At 45.7% G+C, this 21,431-nt stretch overlaps 1 protein-coding gene across 10 annotated transcripts in view; it reads left to right on the top strand.

Moving 5' to 3' along the window:
• PDE8A (phosphodiesterase 8A) overlaps window positions 1–21,431 on the top strand; it is a 137,763-nt gene that overhangs the window by 104,510 nt on the left and 11,822 nt on the right. For 8 of the 10 annotated variants that reach the window (XM_070230336.1, XM_070230317.1, XM_070230356.1 and 5 more), the window contains 8 exons: window positions 6,157–6,234; window positions 10,281–10,351; window positions 10,635–10,799; window positions 12,159–12,207; window positions 12,449–12,584; window positions 14,114–14,312; window positions 17,854–18,071; window positions 19,965–20,097. In XM_070230336.1, coding sequence (XP_070086437.1) covers window positions 6,157–6,234; window positions 10,281–10,351; window positions 10,635–10,799; window positions 12,159–12,207; window positions 12,449–12,584; window positions 14,114–14,312; window positions 17,854–18,071; window positions 19,965–20,097 — 1,049 coding nt within the window. The remainder of the gene's footprint in view (window positions 1–6,156; window positions 6,235–10,280; window positions 10,352–10,634; window positions 10,800–12,158; window positions 12,208–12,448; window positions 12,585–14,113; window positions 14,313–17,853; window positions 18,072–19,964; window positions 20,098–21,431) is intronic. The other 2 variants (XM_070230346.1, XM_023649424.2) reach the window with 1 other exon arrangement.

Genomic DNA, 21,431 nt, shown 5'->3' with positions numbered 1-21,431 from the left:
TGAAAAGAAGAGAGACATATTGATCCCAAAGGACACAAAGCAAGTGATAAGAAGTGGTCACTTATGGATGAGGAAGGACCAGTGGTGCCAAGGTGACTCAGAGGAAGAGGGAACGTTCCAGACAGGGAGAGGTGGATTTTAATAAGAAAAGGGATGTGGAAGGAAAAGCATTCCAGAAATAAAAACAAGCACAGAAGAGGCAAAGTACAGAGTGTGCTCTAGAAAGAGCAAGGATTAAATTTTAACGGGTATAAAGGGTCAGTGTGGAAAGAGGAGTTGGGATCACGAAGGATCCTTAGATGCTAGGTAGGAAATTAGGAGTTTCATCTGCAGGCACTGGGAGTCTGCAGATTTTTGAGCAGGGGAGTAGCATGATGACATCTGAGTGCTAAGAAGCTCTTAGAGCATGTGTGTAACAGAGTATGTGGAAGGGGGCCCAAGAACACCAGCGTTGCCATAGTCTAGAGGAGAGAAAACAATGGCCAGCACATAATAAGGTGACCACAGTAGGAAGAGAGGAGAGGCCGGATGTGGTGATGGTGTGAGACCAGAGAGAGGAGAGCAAGAAAGACTAGTTGTAAAGGTCGTTTTTAAGCCTGGAGATTTAGGGTGTGGTGATAGGGCTAGGAAGATGTATGTAGAAAGCACTACTTGTGAGGTTCTGGGTTTGTGTATTCACTCATCTGTTCGTTCATTCTACAAACTTCTATTGACTGCCTGCTGGGCACCAGAGCCCTCGTTCCTGTGTTCTGTGGAGAAGTTAGGACTAGAGATGTAAGTTTGCTGGCAGCAAAGCACTGGCAAGTGACTCAGATGTGGAACTGATGAGACTGAGCCTTGGATGGTAAAGGCGAGTGGAGACTTTGAGGTTACCAAGGAAGACATGGCAGGGAAAAGGGGGAAGGCAGGTTCCTGGAGACCACCTGCGTTGGGGTCCGAGAGGGAGTGGGAACCTGGAGGGTGTCACTGAAATCAAGGGACGGGAGAACGGGGAGGTATCGAGAGTGGTCAGGGCTGAATCTCGGGAGTGCAGAGCCAGAGGTGGAGAGAGACCTTGGCGGTTGCATCCAAGAGCTCATTTGTGGCCTGAGGCAGTGCAGGTTCAGGGGAGTGGTGAGGGCAGGAGCCAGACTGCAGCGGTGCAGTCTGGAGTGGAAGCAGCAGACGGCCTCCCACAGAAACCCTGCTCTGCAGGGTCACGGAGGACTGACTTGGATTTTTTTTTTTTTTTAATTTTCAGAACAGCCCTGTGAGGTAGACGTGGCTGTTACTAACATTCCTTTATTACAGAGAAAGAAACTGAGGCTCAGAGGGTTAAATGACAGCCTAGAGTTGGACAGCCAGGAAATGACAGAGCTGGACTGGAAGGCAGAATCAGTGACATAGTCGTAGAAGATGTTAGGCAAAGGAAGAATCTCCCAGACCGCGTTTGTCCTGGCCATTCTGTCCTTTTACTGGGTCACCACCCGCTCAGGAGTCTTCCTCATCTCACCCAGATGACTGGCTGGCCGTCTAGTCTCCTTCCCCCTCAGCAGCTTTATGTCCAAAAAACTCAGCTGACTCTTGCCTTGGGAGGGCAGTGGAGCTATCACAGGCCGTGGATCAGCCAGGGTCCTTGGTTACACACAACAAAAATCTGTTCTTAAGCAGAAAAAGAGTTCTTCAGAAGGAAATGGGTGGCTCACAGATTGGACAAGAAAGCTGAAGAACCAGTCTGAGAAAAAAAGCAGGAAGCAAGGAAAGCTGGACGACTGTCCCCACTGCCCTCAGCATGCCCTAGGAGCGTGGTTGGGGCCGCCGCTGGCAGCACTGGCTTTGCTGAGGCCTGGCACAGGATGTCGATGCCACCACCATGGACAGAGTGGCTTCTTCACACCCTTCGTCCCTGGCCTCACTCGCTCTAATTCAGACTCCTGGGGGCAAGCTCTCATTTGGCTGGGCCCACGTCACCTGCTCCCCTGTCGCTGACAGGGAGTGGAGTAGGGGAGTCTCTGGCCTCCTCCCTTGTAGTGGGAGTCACTGGAAAGGGGATTCAGATTCTGGGTGCCCAGAAAAACAGTAAAGTTCCCAGCCATGTACCCCTTTTCCTGGCCCATGTGTTGTTTCCACATGGTACTATGTCTTAGCGAAGACACTAAATGTGACAACTGCCCAGTCTTACAAAGCTTGAGTTGGTCTGGATGAGGCCCTGAGCATGCCTTTAGGCACACAGAAGTGAACATGGAGTTCGCTGGCTGATGGAAGGTAGAAATAATTGAATACGCTGTACTTTGTAGTACCACACTGGGGGAAGCTGGGGGACATTCCCAGTGATGATGATGGTTGAGCTGGTGTCTGGAAGAGGAGGAGGAGGCAGCCAGAGGACAGGAAGAGCATTCCTGGAGGGAGGAGCAGCATGCACAGAGGCATCAAGACAGGCGAGGCTGGGTCAGGCCAGTTTGGATTTCATCCTACAAGCACAGGAGGGCCAGGAGAGTCTTTAAATAGGTAAGTGAAAAAGGGCCACTTAGAAAGATAGTCACGGTGATGGTGTGGAGAAAAGAGACAAAGAGACCAGTTGAGCGACTGGAATCAAGAGATAGTTAGGTGTGATCAGTAGGACTTGGGACCCAGCTTAAAATGCGGGATAAAGAGAAAAGACTTGAGAATATCAGCAAGATTTTCTAGCTTGGCCACTGGATAACATTAATGAAAATAAGTGCAGGAGAATGCAGGTTTGTACAGGGGAAGGATGGTAATTTAGATTTGAACTTGGTATATCTGAGGTGCCTGGAACGTTCCAGGGGAGATGCCTGGTGGCATATGGAGATAGCCAAAGCCTTGGGCCCTCGGCCAGCTCTCCTGACCAAGGAAGGAGGCAGGAAGACTGAGCGCTAAGGCTGGAACCCTGCAGTAACAGACACTTCAGGGATGGGTAGGGAAGCAGGATGTGGAATTCGTTCATTCAGCCAAAACTCAGTGCACAGCCACCACGTGCCAGGTAACGTGAACGTCTGCTTGCAAGAAACCTGCATTCTGTGTTTCTTGGGGAGGGGAGGGCAGTCAGGGGACAAGGAGGTGGTCAGGAAAGGCCTTGCCAGTAGCAGGACAAGTTTAAGAATCAGCCACAAAATGCTGTAGGGACTCAGGGGGAGCAGTGATCTTAACAGGGCTCTTGGGAGTGGAAGATCTACTAGTTACATAGAATTAAAATAACTTTAAAATGTTAAGTAGACGTTAAAGCCTGCTTCATCTCCTTCCTCTCTTACCACAGCCCCATCCTTGGTACGCACTCTGCTTCTTGCCTCTCTCCAGCCACATTCTGCTCATCTGCACAGCAGTTTCCTCCTCCTGGAAGTGCCTTTCTCTTCTTGGCTACAGCTACCAGTCATAGCTCCTCTCCTCTCTGCCCCTCTCCCGCAGAGAGTCTGCCACTTCCTCCTCTGGGCTCCTTCTGCACTTCAAAATCACTGCTCTCCCTCTTAGTTCACCTGCCTTGTTCCCCTCTAGACCACCCCCTTTGAGGACATGGACCATGCCTTATTCATCTTCCCATCCCTAATGCCTGGCTTAGGGCCTGGTGCATGGTAGGTGCCAGTAAATGTTTGTTGAGTTGATGAAAGGGAGAAGAATGAAGGAACAGCCAGTAAGTTCACAGCCCACTCTTAGGAGGCAGCTGTGTGGACATCAGTCTGCACGAAGCTCGGAGGAAGGAGACACACTGGGTCTGTGTGTGGTTGAGAGGAGGTGTGATTTGAAGGAGTGAGCATTTGGAGAGGGTACAGCGTCATATGTCGGGAGCAGATGTCAAGGCTGTTCCTGAGATGGAGGGGGGAGCAGTGGTGCTGACACAGCCCACAGTGTGGTCAACACAAGTGAGAGATGAAAGGCAGGCTGTTGTAAGCAGGCTGTTCCTGTCCTTGACTGCCAGCAAGTTACTCTTCATCTCTGAGGTGCTGAAGGGCTTTGAGCCAGGGAGGCATGGAATCAGAGTGGTTATATTTAGTGGTGCTTTCGTTTGTGCACAGGAGTATGCAGGTGTTTGGAGAAGCAGTGATGTGTCTCTGGAGCGTCTGTTACATGCTGGGCAGTGCTGGTCACCTAGGAGAGAGAAAGGAAAACTATTTCCACACTCATGTCATTCACAGCTGGTGAGGAAGACAGTAAAGCGAGTGATTACTGGCAGTGTTGTGGGGGCTGGGGAGGCATTAGGGGAAGATTTCCCAAAGGTTAAGATATCTGAACTACACCTTGGCTGCATCTTCAAAGTGGATTGAGTTAACCAGATGAAGAAGGTGGCATGGAAGAGGTATGTTCCCAAAGGAATGTGAGCAGTTTGTACCAAGGCATAAAGGTTTGGGCAGTGAGCCTGCACATCATAAATAGTTCCTGATGGCTGGAGAGAGGAGGTTCTGATGTCGCAGGACTCTGGAAGCCACACTAAGGAGCTTCAGTCTTATTCTGAAAGCAGTGATGAGCCGTTGAAGTGTTCTAATTGGGAGAATGATCTGGTGAGATTTTTGTTTTAGAAGGATCACTTGGCTGCCCGTAAAGAATGGATGGAAATGGGCAAGGTTGTAGGCTGGGGGACCAATGAGGAGGCTGTTATAATCCAGAGGAGGTTGACGAGTGTCTGATCTAGGACAGGGACAGAGCAGAGATAGATAAGAGGTATTTAGGAGATAGAATCCATAGATTTAGCTGACTAGTTGAGAGAGGGGAGGGAGAAGGAGTCGTGGATAACTTGTCTCCAACTTAAGCAAAAAGGTAGATGTTGTTCAGTGACCTAGAATAAGGAGTGGATTTGGGAGAAGACAATGTTCATTTGGATAACGAGTTCATTTGAAGTGCTTGAGAGATATCCAAATGGAGGTGACCACTGGCCAGTTAAGATATAAGTATGGAGCTCAGGAGAGAGGCCTGGGAAAGACAACAACACAGGAATTAGTTAAAGCATTAGGAAGAAATAAGATCTGAGGAGATTGTGTTGTCTGAGAAGAGAAGAATGGCTAAGGGCATAATCTTTGGGAATACCAGGGGGGCCGAGGAAGAGGATGGAGAACACTAGGAAGGAATAGTAAGAGTAGGAAGGAAAACCAGGAGCGCATGGACTTTGTAATCCAGGAGTTTCCAGAAAGAGTGAACAGTTGTGCCTAGTACCATAATTAAGTCAAGTCAGGTAAAAATTGGACCATATCCTTCAGGTGTAGCAACAAGGAGATCATCATTGACCTTGAAAGTTCACTGTGAGTGCCCGTGTAGAGGAGAATGTAGCAAAGAGCAAGTGAAGAAGATTCTCGATGGGGAGAAGGAGTACCAAGGGCCTTCATTGAGATCCTGTCTGTGAGCAGGGACTCCAGGTGAGGCAGCCAAGAGAAGGCAGAGGGGATAGCGACCTGCAGGTGAGAAGACCTGAGCTAGAGAGCCAGCTCTGTGTTCACTCCTCAGCACAGCAGCTCCCAGTTTCCTCATCTGTGAAGTGGGGACAGGTTGGAGAGGCTCAGCACCATGCATGGCACCCAGCAGGTGCACAGAGGAGGGGACAGGAAGGAAGGTCAACTCTGCCTTGTCATTGACTGCCATGGGGTCAGGGAGAGAGACGAGTCAGAGACACCCATTTGGAGCCTGAAAGAGCATGGGTGCCGTTCACAGAAAGTGGGTCAGAGGGGAACAAAGATAAACTGTCATTTGAAATATACCCCAAAGCAGTGTTCCCTGTACTACCCTGAAAAAGAGAGGCACGTTATTCCCTGGGATATTTAAGAGCTTGTATATAGAAAAATACATAAGATTTTTTTTTTCCTTTGGGGCAAGTGTGGATGGGGATCAAAATTTTCCCATCATTTTACTCAGTTATATAGAAGTATAATAGGAAGAATTCTTCTGAGTTCATTTCTGCTAGTTTTTACTTTATGTTGTGGACTCTGTAATTATGTCATCTAGAAACTGTAAAGAACTTGTTTATGACTGTTACAGGTGGGACATTTTGAGAAAGTCAGCCCCCTTAAAACCTAATTGTTTATAGTCTTCATCTCTGTGCACTGTGTTGATTTTTGGTGGCATCTTAAATGGTGTTCTGATTCTTAAGTTTTGTTTTTAAAAAATTTTAGATTGGTAATTTTCCTAACATGTTGTTAAAATCCCTTTGAAGAGGTGATTTATAATTTGTCTCCACAGATAATCAGTCAGGCAAACATAAAGACAGGAGAAAAAGCTCACTAGATGTCAGAGCTGTTGCCTCTCGAGCAAGTGAAGGTAGGTGACAAAGACAGGAGGAGAAAAATATCCTCTCAGTGCTGAACACATGTGGCCTGCCACTCGCTCCCCATCTTGTCTCCATGTCACTGCCCACCTCCAGTTCGGAAGAGGGGAGGGCGTCCAGCAACCTGAGTCCCTTTTTTCATCTCCCGCAACTCCTGCCACTGGGCTCCATTCCGAGCCCTTTGATGGAGTCAGGGAATAAGGAAAAAGAAAAGGTACATTTTCCTATCTATTCTATGGTTGATTTTCTAAACTGTGACAGCAGATGTCGGTTCATCTGCTGTAATTGTATGAGGAATGCATTTGGAAATTCTTAATGATACATGCTATTGTGGGTTGCAGTTTGCCATGGGGCCTACCTTTGGGTGAGGAGGTGAGCTGCATTTTGGAATGTGGAAGACTCTTATTAAGCAAATATTATTTAAGCTGTATTTGGAATTTTTTTTAAAGATTATGTGGATATGTGGCCTGAATGATCTAATAGTTTTTAAAACGTAATGAACATTATCGATAGATAGTCTGGAGGCAAATATTACTGCTGTGTATTTTCTTTGGCCCAAAGATGAATTGGAAAGTATGGAGTTAGTTATTACTAGATAAAAAGCCAAAACTTTCCAAGGCAATAGCAACTCTGATTATACACTGGAGATCCAGTGCCTGCCCTCACGTCCCTCACAGGTTTGTTATGAGGATCAGATGACATGCCATTTGTGCCTCGCACTGGAAAGACTATACAGATCCCACCCCTGCTGTGAGGGCAGGTCGGGTGGCACCAGCAGGGAAGCAGTTGGTGGCAACGTGGAGGAGTATGGGCTTTGGCCTCAGAAGGACCGTGACTCAAATCCCGGCTTCATTTACTCTCTGTGCAGCCTTGGGGGTGGACTTCTGTGCCTCTGTTTCCCTCCCATAAAAAGAGGATGTACCCTGTCCTCAGAAGGTCCTGTGAGGATAACTGAGCTGCCGTCATCATCTGCATTGAGGCCATTGCTATTACAGTCCTTGGGCAGAGCAGGGCCGGGCCCGGGTGTGGTCACTTATGCCCACAACTGCCTTCACTCACCACACTTTAGCTTCTGTTCATCCTTTGGATGACTTTGTCCATTTCTATGTTTTTAAGTGTTTTAGGGTTTTAATACCTTTTTTGAGTTATAACTTACATACAATAAAATTCAGATATTAGATGTTCAGTTCAGTGAGTTTTGACAATTCTATACACTCCAGTAACCACCACCCAATGTAGATACAGAAAATACACACCACACACACACACACACACCCCCCCTCTCTTTTAGCACGTAAAGGCAACCACTGATTTCTACCACCATAAATTAATTTGGTCCCCTGTGCCTCATAAAACGGGAATTGTATAGTATGCACTTGTGTCTGGCTTCTTTCCTTGGAGTGTTTTTAAGATTCATCCATGTTGTTAGGCATAGCAGTAGTTCATTCTTTTTTATTGCTGAGTATACTCCATTGTGTGAATATTCCACATTTTGTTTATCCATTCCCTTATTAATGCACATCTGTGTTCATCTTTGCACTTTGGGGCTGTTAAGAATAAGGCTGCTGTAAATGTTTTTATCCAAGTCTTTTTTTGTGGAGGTGTGTGTTCGTCTCCTACCTAGGAGTGGAATTGCTGGGCCTTTGGGTAGCTGCCAACAGCTCTTCAATGTGGGTTGTACCATATTACTCTCCATCACTAATCTTTGAGTTCCAGTTGCTCTGCATCCTTCTACAGTTGGTTATACCAGCATTTTAAATTTTAGCCGTTCTTGTAGATGTGGTTTTAATTTTAATTTTCCTGATGACTAATGAGGTTGAGCACCCCTTTCATATGCTTATGGCCTTTTGGATATCCTCTTGTGAAGTACTGTTCAAATATTTTGCCCATTTTTATAATTGGGTTATCTTTTTCTTGCTGGTTTGTAAAAATTCTTTATATATTCTAGTTATGAGTCCTCTATTGGATATATGTATCACAAATACATTTTCTTAGTCTGTGGTTTGCCTTTTCACTTTCTTAATGGTCTTTTAATGAACAGAGGTTTTTAATTTTAATAATGTTCATTTTATCAGTGTTTTCTATTATAGCTAGTGCTTTTTTGTGTCCTGTTTTAAGAAATCTTTCTCTGTCCCAAGGTTATGAAGATAGCCTCCCATGTTTATTCTAGAAGCTTTCTTGTTTTATCTTTCACTTTAGGTCTGTGATCCATTTCAAATTAATTTTTATATCTGGTGAGGGTAGGGATCAAGGATGAATTTTCCCCCCACATGGCAATCCAGTTGGCCTATCACCATATTGGGAAAACCATCTTGTACAATAGCACCATTATTGTCAATCAAGTGACTGTAAATGTATGGTCTGTTTCTGGACTCTGTTCTGTTAGTCTATGCTTGCATCAATGCCATCGTCAGTTACTGCAGCCTTATAGTAAGTCTTGATAGCTGGTAGTGTAAACTTCTTCTTCTCCAAGATTATCTTGGCTGTTCTAGGTCCTTTGCATTTCCATATTACAGTAGGAATCAGCTTGTTAGTGCGCGCGCGCGCGCACACACACACACACACACACACACACACGCAATTCCTGGGATTTTATCTGGAGTGTCTTGAACCTATATATCAACTTGGGGAAAATTGAAATCTCAATAACACTGCCTCTTCCAAATGGTAAATATGCTCTCTGTCTCTATTTAGGTCTTTCTTTTCTCTCAGCAATGTTTAGCATTTTCAGTCTATAAATCTTGCACATCTTTCATTAGATTTCTTCCTAAATATTGATGTTTTTTGATGCTATCATAATGATGTTTTTTATTTCAATTTCTAATTGTTTGTTGCTAGTATATAGAAATACAGTTGACTTTTATGTATTGACCTTGTACCTAATAATCTTGATAAACCTACTCATTGATTATAAGAGTAGTATTTATAGATTCTTTTGGACTTTCTACATACACAGTCTCAACAATCTTTATACCTTTTCTTTCTTTTTCTTACCTTATCGCATGTACACAATTGTTTGGTTTTTATAAGCATATGTCACTTTCATTATATTTTTAAATAAGAACAAGTCCTTTTATGACATAGTGATAAAAGAATGTTTTTTATTTTTGGTTTAGTGACCTTGTTGGGTAAAATGGAAGGTTGGCAACCATATGCTGGTCACCAAAATTAGATTTAAGGAGTTTTCTTGGTTCCCGAAATTTAAGGCATTTGAAAGCCCCTGAGTTGGTTAATCTTGCACAGTGTTTCTCTCTGACCTCACTTTGGTAAAATGAGGCTGATGTGTCAGGCCGTAGAACAGTCTGTGGTCCTTTCAGGTTTTTGGTAAACAGCATTTGGCTGGACAGTGGGGCTTTCAGAGAGCTACACAGAACTCTATGTGAATATTTTTGTCCGCCTGTACACCGCCCAGGCTTCCCCCACTCCAGAGGAACCCTATCTTGACAGGACAACAAAACATTAACAGACTGTAGAGCCTTAGAGCTTAGGAGTTGCTTCCTGCCTCATTTAGCGTATTTACCTAACCAGTCTAGATTGAGCGTAACAGTGGAATCACCAAAAGGTGCTTTGAAAAATTTAACCAAATATTCATGTATTTCAGTTAATGATGTGTTGCATTTATCACTCCTGCCATATGTGAAACAAAGAGCCTGTGTGGCATTGTCTTCCAGAACGGTTTTACTCCTGGATAGCAGCAAGCTGAAGAATTATAAAGCCTTATTGTTATAAACACAGAAAGAGGCTAACTGTTTGCCCTTGACTCGCTGAATTGTTTCCTCTTTGACCTGTGACATCAGAAGTTCAGACTGTCGGGGCACGTGCATCCTGTTGCCTAGAACTGAAGGAAGCGGAGTTGGTGATGCCCAAATCCCAGGCTTGTTAGGATGAGAAGGACCATGTAGTCCGCATCTTTACCCCTTCATTATGTAGCTGAGCACACTGAGGCGGGTGGCGGGGAGAGGTTGGACTCCTGGGCTGTCAAGACGGGTGCCTGAGGCTGTGTGTACCCTGATTTCTGTATGATGTGATCTCTCCACAGTTTCCAGCCAGAGACGACACTCCTCCATGGCCCGGATACATTCCATGACGATTGAGGCACCCATCACCAAGGTGAAGAAGCCATTTGTGGTCCGTCTCCACTGAGCATGGAAGTCCCTTGTTCTCCCAGTTGATTGTTTCCAATGAGATGAAACAGAAACCCACAACAATAATAATGCCCCACTCCCCCCGCCATTGTATGGAGCTGCCTCCTCTAAAGAGAGAGGATGTGTGACATGAACATTTTAACTAGTCTTAAGTTAGCATTGAGCACTGGTGCCAGCCCAACTCTCTGGATTTCTTTCCCATTGTTTTTAAGGTTATGAAATGCAAGTCTTTTCTTTCCATATTGTAGGTAATCAATATTATCAATGCTGCCCAGGAAAGCAGTCCCATGCCTGTGACAGAAGCCTTAGACCGTGTGCTGGAAATTCTAAGAACCACTGAATTATATTCACCGCAGTTCGGTGCTAAGGATGATGATCCTCATGCCAGTGACCTCGTTGGAGGCTTAATGTCTGTAAGTATGTTGGACCAGGCTGCTGGCTAGAGGCTGTTGCCCTTGTTTGTTTTCTCTGAGCTGGTTGGTTTGTGGTCTGGCCTCCACAGAGCTCTTTGTGTGTGGGGCTCAGTCAGAGCCTAGACCCTTCCTTCGCCTGGCTCAGCTGTTCTGGCCAGAGCCGTCATCCACTTGCTGCCTACCGCCCCGGGGGACCTCAGCTTGAAGTAGAGAATGGAGGAGCATATTCTAGACAGTCTCTGAGCTGGTTCTCCATTTTTGTTTAGGAGTTCTATGCATAATTTATTTAAATAAAACTTAATTTTTTTAAAGATTTTGAAATCTGGGGCAGAAAAAAAGAAAAATATATGAAATGTTCCATATCAAATTATAAAACAGAAAGACTGTATATGTTCAAAGAGGCACTGGGAATGGGGCATGGTTTCCCTCCAAAGCATCTTTCACAGCTTTGGTGACGTCGTGGGAAAGAATGGCTTGGGACCATTTCATCAGAAGGGGGCTTCATGCCTTGGGCTCTTGAGGGGTCCTGGATGCCTCCTCCAGCCCAGTCTAGTGTAGAGGTCTCACAAGGGAAGAAAACTTTGTGGAAAACAGATCATTCCATCGCTACCCGTCACCATTTGTCTTGGTCCAAAATTCAGGTCCCCGCCCAGTTCCTGTTTTCTGAAGTCACATGATTTCTTAAAAATAAGGTTTTAGGCAGTCATCTGAAGAGTGGAGTGATTCCCACTGATGATGATGTCTAACTGTGATCTTGCCTATTTGAGACTCAGGCTCCCCCAGCCTGTAGGTGAGGGATGGAAATGATGACGATGAGGTGGGATAGAGTCGTGGGGATAAGGGGAGAAGAGAGGCACAGTGGGGAGCAGGGCAGAGCGGAGAGCCGCTAAAGGGTGTGGTCTGGGGGCAGCTCTCACCCCGAGAGTCAGCTGGGCAGAGCAAGGGCAGTTGGAGGGCAAGGAAGAATCTGGTTTTGCAGAGGGAGCCTGGTGTCCATTAGGGCGAGGAGGGTGGCAGGAAAATGGTGGAGAAGGGTTGAGGGCAGAGGAGCACTGTCCCTGAGAAAGCGACCTGGTCCTGAGTGCCAGCAGGACCGCTGTGCTCTGGGGGCCTCTCCCAGGCTCCCTCCCTGGTGCTGCCCCCGCCCATGTGTTGAGCCAGTCCTTCCCGGCGTCAGGCTGTGTGCTCGGTAGGTGACTGACTTCAGTGGTTGAACACAGTGATGCTCGCAGAGGAGGCTTGGGTGCACTGATGGACGGGCTGCCCCCAGCTGTCCTCCGGGATCCGCTGTCCTGGAGTTTTCGAGAAGTAAAGAATAGTTGTGACTTCTCTTTTTCTTATTTCCTTGATTTTTATCAGGATGGTTTGCGAAGACTATCTGGGAATGAGTATGTTCTTTCAACCAAAAGTAAGTTTTTCCTTTTTAATTTTTTGGATCACTGTTAATATTACAGTCCAGCTTAAGTGATGAAATAACTTTTTCAGATAAGAGTTTTCAGATAATTTTTCTCATCAGTAAGCAGTTTCTTAGTATGTCACAAAACCTCAGAAGCCAAGCAGCTGTCTCCTGAAGCAGCACTGTCCTCCCTAAGGAAGAGTTCATGCTGTAAAGCCTGTTAATTTTGTCCCCCAATTTCATCACGTCACAGATCTTCAGCAGGTTTCAAGCAGTATGATCACTCCCATCTCCCTTCATGATGTCCCACCACGGATAGCTCGGGCCATGGAGAATGAAGAGTGCTGGCACTTTGATATCTTTGAACTGGAGGCTGCCACTCATCAAAGGTGAGGCCATGTGGAGCTCAGCAGACAGAAAGCTCAGTTCCAAGGGCCTGTGTGGAGAAAGCCACGCAAGGAATGTGGATTCTGCACAGAGTAGTCTCTGTTCAGGGAGCGAGGCTCCCGAAAGAGTAGCAGGGCCTAGGCCTCAGCGAGGGCATCCGTGAGAAGCCAGGGGCGAGTCTGCCTGGTCACGACTCCTGCAGCGACAGCAGGCTGACAGAAAGTGTGAAATCAGGCAGTGACCTAACCTCTCCAAGTAGCAGAGGTTTTTTTTCTGTAAAATAGGGATATTAATTTTTCCTGTAGGTAGTGATATTTTGAGATAGCAGCAAAGAGCCCCACTCAGAGCCTAGAAATGTACACACACACACACACTTGATAAGAGCCATCCGCAGATCTTGGTTGCTGCATTGGTGACAGGCGTGGGGACACCCACAACTCCAGTTGTCCTGACGTGGGTGTGACCACAGAGTGGGGCGGGGTTGGGGTTTTATCTTCACTCTTGCATCTTACTGGAAAAGAGCTGTTCACCAAAGGGTGCAATGGACCTGTCACACAGGAGAAACATGTCCACAGAGCTGATGCCAGCCAGGGCTGCCCTTCAGGGTCGAGAGGCCCTGAACCTGGCAGACAGAAGGCACTTGCAGGAGAAGTGGCTCTCTTGGGCCGTGGGATAACTCATCAGGTGTCATCCCAGTCTGGGTGAAGTGCTCCCAACACAGCCCCTGCGCTTTGCTCAATGTGTGTCAACCTTCTCAATACATTCTCTTCCATGTACCCAACCGGGGCAAGGACAGTGGAGAATACTACTCCTATCGCAAACGAATCTTCAAGCACCTGTTTACATACTAGTGACACTGCACTCATGTGAATCAGGCCGAGGCAGGTCAGTTCAAGTCCTGTGAGCCTACTCACCCCCAGATGCTGCCTCAGCAGAGCAGTTTCCTGACCTTCCAAGCCAAAGGCCAGGATCAAGGTGACTTCTCAAGGAGGGGCCTGACTTGGTGGCCAGTTGGCCACCTTCTCAGGGGAAATCTCTTCATACTGTATCACACATTTCAGATTGTTGAAACCATTACACAACATGTGACAGTGTCTGGCTCACATGCAGTCATCAGAAACTGTTATTTTCTTCTAGGCATGACATCTAGCTAATGACATAGGTCCGGCAAGTCCAAAGGAGAGGATAGGGTTGAAGGTGGCACAAGTTTGGCCTGGCAACATGTTGACTTTGAGTGCAAGTAGGAGTCTGAGTCAGGAAGGGCAGAGTGAGCAAACCTCACCCCAGCCAGTGGGGAGCATCGATCAAGAGCTCTGAGGCCAGGATTGGAACTGGGCTCCAGCTGAGGTTGGTGTTGGCGAGCAGGAGGAAGGGCAACAGAGAGGCCAGCACCGCTGACAAGCTCCACTTTGCTGCCCTGCACACTCTCTGACGTCTGGCTTGGATTTGCTTGTTGGAGCTGAAACCATTCAGGGCTCCAAACATTTTGTCTAATTCTTTGTTTTAACGTTGTGGATGTTTTTCTCTACAGGCCTTTGATTTATCTTGGTCTCAAAATATTTGCTCGCTTTGGAATCTGTGAATTTTTAAATTGCTCCGAGACAACACTGAGATCGTGGTTACAAATTATTGAAGCCAATTATCATTCTTCTAACCCCTACCACAATTCTACACATTCTGCTGATGTCCTTCATGCCACTGCCTATTTTCTCTGCAGAGAGAGGATAAAGGTGAGCTGTGTTTGCGCTCCGTGCTTAATGGGCAGGGGCAGTGGGGCAGGCTGCTGCCCTGCTTCCTCCGACTTGCTACAGTGTGACTGTTCAGGGATGGTCCTGGCGCATGTGCAGCCTGGCCTGGGAAGGGTGTGGCCGCACAAGAAGTCAGGCAGGAGGCCACACTGTGCTCGGGGGAGTTGATATGTTCATTTATGACACGGCCCCAGCCATTCCCTGGGAGTATAAGGAGCGGGATTTGGTCCTCGGGGAGAAAGCCAGCAAGAACAAGATAGGACTGTTCTTCTGGAGGTCTCACTCTGCACCTACAGACAAGCTGTTGGATATTGGCACTTTAGGGCCCCCACCTATCCCTGAAAGTCAGCATGGTTTGAGACCAGCTTCATCATTTTCGCCCAGCACTGCTCTCACCCGGAGTTACCCACTTGGTCCAGAGTTCCACCATCCAAGCACACACCCAAGTTAGAAAGCTGGAGTCATCTTCAGTTCTTTCTTCTCCCCGAGCCCTCGACATCTAATAGATCATCTGACCTTGCTACCATAAGCCCTAAATGTCCTCAGAATCGTCTCCTCCTCATAGTGCCCCACTGCTGTCCCAGTCTCATCTAGATGGTGCCAGACGAGAACTGACTACCTTGCTCCTCAGGAACTCACATTGCTGCCAGCGTGAGCTTTCTGAAACAGCACATCTGACCGTGACGGTCCCAGGAGCAGCTTCCCATCTCCTACAGGATCGAAACTTTAAGACTCCACAGTCCCCAGACACACAGGCCACGTTTGGGCCAGGCTAAACCACGCTAGTTTCTGAAGCTTCCCTCACCTCTCCACCTGTCCTTCAAGGATCGTTGTCGGCCTCTTTTCCTCCAGGAAGCCTTCCCTGAACTGCCCTCCAACCCCCCACTGACTTAGGTGCCCCTTCTCTGAATTCCCACACCCTCCCAGGCATGTTCCTGATTTTACTCTCTTAGATGCCTACTTACTGGTCCATCTGCTCTATTTTGAGAACAAGCTCCTTTTCTATCCCCAGTGCCTGCCCTGCTCAGCCAAGTCGATGCAGTGGAGGAAGGGTGAGGACTGTTAACTGAGTGGCTCCCTAGGGCTCCAAATAGCAGGTGCGGTGGCCAGTGGCACCTACTGGTAGCCGGTCACAACAGCTCAGGGTCTGCGCTGAGTAGCTTTAGCTCCAGCACTGAGGCCGCAGGAGATGGGGATGGGAGTAGGCCACAGTAAGGAGAGCCTCACAGAAGAAAGGGTCCTTTCAAGGACAGTTATTCACTGCCCACTCCCAAGACAGGCTCCCTAAGAAAGCTTGCATGTTGTCAGTTATTTCATTAGGGAAATTTTTGAAGCAGCAACTAGATTTGCCAAAGTATTTGTGTTGTTTCCTTCAACATCCATCATAAGGCAGCACAGAGGGTCCAGGGAGCTCCAGTGGCACGGCCCTTTCACTTTTAGAAGTACTTGAGAGCAAAAGAATCAAACTGCTGGTTTTGTATCTAAGAAAACAGGGCCTCGTGAGGAATGAGACAGCGAGGCATCATTGCCTGATGTCCTGGCACCCAGGGAAGGTCACAGGGTGGCTGGGACCAGGCATGGCAGCCAGGCAGAGCAAGGGCGAGTGCCTGCCAGTTCCCTTCCTCATCTGTAACATGGGTCCATTGTATGGAGGAGAACAGGAAAGGATGATGTCTAGCAACTGAATGTGTGGAGCGAATGTTAATTCCTCACCCCGAAGGTCAGACCTTCTCAGAGTGGGCTCTTTCAGTTGCCCTTTCCCTGCTCCCTCTTTTTTTTTTTAAGAAAGATCATGACCAACACTGTAGATAAAATTAGAGTCCAGAGAGAGGACTGTTTTGTAAAGTACAAAAACAAATGGCAGAGGAGGAACGTCTGTGTCAGTATGGTGCAGCATATAAAGACGACCTAATTTTTGCTACAATTTGTTGCTTTTGAAATATTCTGTAGATAACATACAAATGTAAATTTAGAAAGCTAACTGAATTTTTTTTAAGATGGTCCTGAGCTAACATCTGTTGCCAATCTTTTTTTTTCTTCTTCTTCTCCCCAAAGCTCCCCAGTACGTAGTTGTGTACCCTAGCTGTAGGTCCCTCTAGTTGTGCTATGTGGGAGGCTGCCTCAGCGTGACTTGATGGAGTGGTGCTAGGTCTGCGCCCTGGATCTGAACCAGCAAAACCCTGGGCCGCCAAAGTGCAGTGTGCGAACTTAACTACTTGGCCACTGGACTGGCCCCTAACTTAATTTTTAACAGAACTGTATGATATGAATTATATCTCATTTATTGAGATATAATTCATATCATACATTTCACCCATTTAAGGTTAAAATTATTGAATTTCAACTTAAATGAATTTACAAGACTGATTTATTAGATATACACCTTCTTTTCAAGTGTCCGTAAATATTTCCAAAAATGATCTTATGCTAGGACACAATGAATGTCTTGATAAACTTCAAAATTTCATAGGCTATATTTTCTAACTACAATACAACAAAACTAGAATTTTATAACTAAAGGTCAAAAAAAAAAATGTTAGCCACTACAAATGAGAAAATATTTTGAATAGTTTTGGGATAAACAAGGAAATAAAACCAAGAATAACAGATTTATTTAGAAAACAACAAAATGAGAAACATATATCAACACCTAAAGAAAGAGAAGAGCAAAATGATAGTTCAAAATGGTTCTTTGAAATAACTAAGAAAATTAAGTTCTAACAAACTAATCACAAAATATAGAAAACACAGAAATACATTTGGAATGGAAAATGAAAGAAGAAAGTACCATATATTTATGTACTAATTCAAAAGCCTTTAAAATAGGTGGTTTCTTAAAAAAGAAAGAAAGAATATGTTAAATCAAATTAATGCTAGAAGTAGAAAACCAAAAGAGGTCAATACTATGGAAGCAGTTTTTAAACTATCAAATAATTTCTTCAAAACCTGGCTCCTGACCTAGTTGGACAGATGAGTTCTTTAGCCCTTTAAGGAACTGCTCCGTGGTACATAAAACCTTTTCAGAACCTTGAAAAAGATGGAAGACTTCCAGATCATGACCAAACTCATAAGGCCCTGACATCAACCTGACAAAGCACCGAAAGGGGGAGAAAACTAGACCAACCCCCAGTTAATGTAAATCATGCATATTTTAACAAATTATTTCTCTTGTTTAGTAATATCAGTTTATGTTAGTCTACGTCAATATCTCAGACTAAGGACCTTTTTTTGTGATGGGTCTAGAGACAGACTGAATGAGGAGCTAACTCCTGTCTGTTGAGGGTACCCTGTAAGTCCTTAACTTGGGTGAGACTGAGAATCAGAGAATGTTTCCTAGTTAACATATGCTACAATATAACTATTTCTGAGTAGAGATAGGAAACTGGATTTGCTCAACAATATGCTTTTCTCAGAAATCTGAACTATTCTTACCTTAAAGTAATAAAGCAGAAAGAAAATGATACAGATGGCTTCCTTGCTTTCAGTGCCATGCCCCAGTTTTTAAAAGATCTCTTGTTTTCAGCAAACTTTAGATCCGGTTGACGAGGCTGCTGCCCTCATTGCAGCCACTGTTCACGACGTGGACCACCCTGGGAGAACCAACTCCTTCCTGTGCAATGCTGGAAGCGAGCTGGCCATTTTGTATAATGACACTGCTGTGCTGGAGAGCCACCACGCAGCCTTGGCCTTCCAGCTGACCACTGGAGACGATAAATGCAATATCTTTAAAAACTTGGGAAGGTAAGAACAATGAGTAGGGAATTATGTTGCTTCCTCTGTCTTTTTTTTTTTAACAGCTTTATTAAGATATAATTCACACACCATGCAGTTCACCCATTTAAAGTGTATAGTGGTTTTCAGTATATTCAGAGTTGTGCAGCCGTCACCACAGTCAATTTTACAACACTTCCGTCACCCCCAAAAGAACCTCGAACTCATTAACAGTCACTCCCCATTCTCCCCTCAACTCCCTCAGCCCTAGGCAGCCGCTGATCTACTTTCCTTCTCCATAGATTCGCCAGTTCTGGGCATTTCTATCAATGGAAGCATACTCAACATGTGGTCTTTTGTGACGGGCTTCTTTCACTTAGCACAATGTTTTCAAGGTTCAGCTCCTTTGTGTCCTGACATTTCACGACGACAAAGTGTAATGCTGACATCTTAAGCTTTTAGAGACTCAGAGAAGCTGTCATCTCACATCTCTGCCCAGAACACTCCACTCTGCCCTCCCGTGCCCAATAGACTTCTCGTCATTGTCTCTGTTCACACATCATTGTCTCTGTTCACACGTCACTTCCTTGAGGAAGCCTTCCTGACTGTCACACTAATTATTCAGTCTCAAGTTCCTTCATAGCACCTACCATATTTTTAAATAATCATTTTTCATTATTTGTCTAATGTCCGATTCGATTCTTAAGCTCTGTAAGATCAGTGCTATGTGTCTTTGATTCATGTCTGTACCCTCGTTGTCTAGTGTGGTGCTTAATACATAGTCAGGACTTAATAAATATCACATGGAAGAAGGAAAAAGTGTTCTGTCGTGAGCAGTACTTACTAATTTGGATTTTTAAAGGAAACTTTTACATGGATTTTTTTTTTTTTATTTAAAGATTGGCACCTGAGCTAACAACTGTTGCCATTTTTTTTTCTCCTTCTTTTTCTCCCCAAAGCCCCCCAGTACATAGTTGTATGTTTTTTAGTTCTTTAGTTGTGGGTCCCTCTAGTTGTGGCATGTGGGACCCTGCCTCAGTTGGCCTGATGAGCGATGCCGTGTCTACACCCAGGATCCGAACTGGCGAAACCCTGGACCACCAAAGTGGAGCGCGCAAACTTAACCACTCAGCCCCAGAGCCAGCCCCTACATGGGATTTTTAGTAAAGGAGATTCCTGATTTTACAAAACTCCCTTTTGCCATGTTCTAGAATTTCAGAGGTGGAGTTCAAGTAGATTTTATTTATAGTTGCTTGTATATACATCAGCTCTCTGGAAAAATACACAAGACCCTAATAACTTTGGTTGTGTCCAGGGAAAGGAACAGAGTGACTGGAGAAAAGGGGTTGAATAGAGATTTCATTTCATACTCTTTGTACCTTTTGAATTTTTAATTATATGGTTTACATCCTCAAAAAAATTTTTTTTTAAGTAAATAAAAACAAGGCTGGAAGAAAAGGTATCAAGTACTCGCTGTGATTTTCTCTGCTGCCAGAGGGTCTAGCCTCTAAGTTTCTGGGCACTAAAATTGTTCAGTCTCAAGGGCCTCATTGTGGGGGACCTTCTTCATGACCACAGAGCTGTCTTTGTGGAAAGAGTTGGTTTTGTTCACTTCCACTACATTCCACCTTATTTTATTCTAAGAACCGTATGCCTTATGCTACAGAAGGACAACAGTGTGAACATTGCATCTATAAAGTCTTGCCCATAAGCTTCTGATTTTAACTTCTATTCAGGTTCCTCTTGCGTATGGTCTAGACACTAACCTATAACTTCCACATTCTTTTAAAGTGTGTCCTGCGACTGACTTCCAGTGATACTCGAATTTTAGTCGCAGTGGACATGTGTCCTAGATAAGATTGTTTCACGATTCTGGTCTGGAACAATAATCTGTAGCATCTTCTTGTTTGTCGTCTGAAACAGGAATGACTATCGGACCCTGCGCCAGGGTATTATCGACATGGTCTTAGCCACAGAAATGACAAAGCACTTCGAGCATGTCAACAAGTTTGTCAACAGTATCAACAAGCCCTTGGCAGCACTAGAAGAAAATGGGGTAAGGGAAACTGATTGCAAAGAGAACCTATGTTTGGGGCCCTTTTCGTTATGTGCTGTGGGGAAACCTGGGCTAGGATATCATGAGTCGTGGAAGTTTTCCCCCAGTGGGCTCATTGAATTTAATTTCCAGTGGTTAAAAAATTACTTAAAGCACAAAAACTTGGCAGGAAAAAAGTATAGGGCATCCAAAAATAGACATGAAAACTCGGAAGGGAGGGCCAAGTTTGAGATACACTAATTTTAGACAGGTGGACCATCCCTGCACCCTTTCTTACAGTTGTCCCCTCCCCCTCTTCTCAGGCATTCTGGGGTCAGTTGGAGCTCTTGAGGTCTCTCACCAGCCACTCCTGATTCTGCACATTCTGTGGTAGCAGCAGCTATCCTCTGTTGGTCTATGTCACAGGAGGGTAGGGGTTGGGAAGGATGCTGTATTCTGGTCACAAGAGTGACGTTGTTGCCCCTCATTTCTGGATTTGAGGCATGGAGCCCACAACAACTGCCTGGCAAGGATAACATTAAACCTCTTGCAAGGTGGGAGACCACAGCTGAGAAAGCAGACAGATCCGAGTTTCCATCCTAGTTCTGCTTCCCCAACTCCTTGTCTGTAGAATGGGCTTAATAAATCTCAAGGCATAGGATTGATGGGCCTGGCCAAGACAGGCACAGAACAGATGGTATCTGTGATACTAGACTCCTTGCGCCATCAGCACCTGGAGCGCATGTTCCTTCACAAACCCTCTTCCTTTGAGGCCCACATGTCTGCTCTACCACCTACCCCACCTGCACTGGACATCTTAGTACCAGCTCACAGCCTTTCCTACTGCCCTCCTCCCCAGGTCCTGTCACCATGCTGAGAATCTTTGCCATGCCCAGGGATGACTTAGCCTATCAGTCTAGGATCACAATTCCTTGAATTTTAACTCCACTTTACTTCTGCAACTCATTTGATTGGCCATGGCCTTTCTGTCTCTGGCTTTCTACCTTATTACCCCTTCACATGTGCTCCTGTTTAGCCTGATTTGAAACGTGTTGAGAACTCTGCTCCCTTCAGCCTTTCCTCTTCTCCCAGTTTGTCAGCCTGCCTTTGACTTCACTCCCTTTCCAAGGATTTCGATGCAGAAGCCCCCACTCCAGCCTCTTTTATTGGCTCCTCTTCTGCCATCCTGGATAGCACTGGTTGTCACTTGGGGCACTGCTCCTGGCTGACCCCTTGCCACAGAAAGAAACCACATACCTCACAGAGTTGGTTTCCCCTGTCTAGTCTGGGCAGTTCCCAGACTCAGCTGAATCCTCTTCCACTTGACAGTCGTATTTCTCATCTCTGTTGTCAGT

The sequence above is a fragment of the Equus caballus genome, chromosome 1 (assembly GCF_041296265.1).
Source record: "Equus caballus isolate H_3958 breed thoroughbred chromosome 1, TB-T2T, whole genome shotgun sequence".
Lineage (NCBI taxonomy): Eukaryota > Metazoa > Chordata > Mammalia > Perissodactyla > Equidae > Equus > Equus caballus.
The sequence above is the reverse complement of the archived record's forward strand: the minus strand, read 5'-3'. Positions and strand labels throughout refer to the sequence as shown.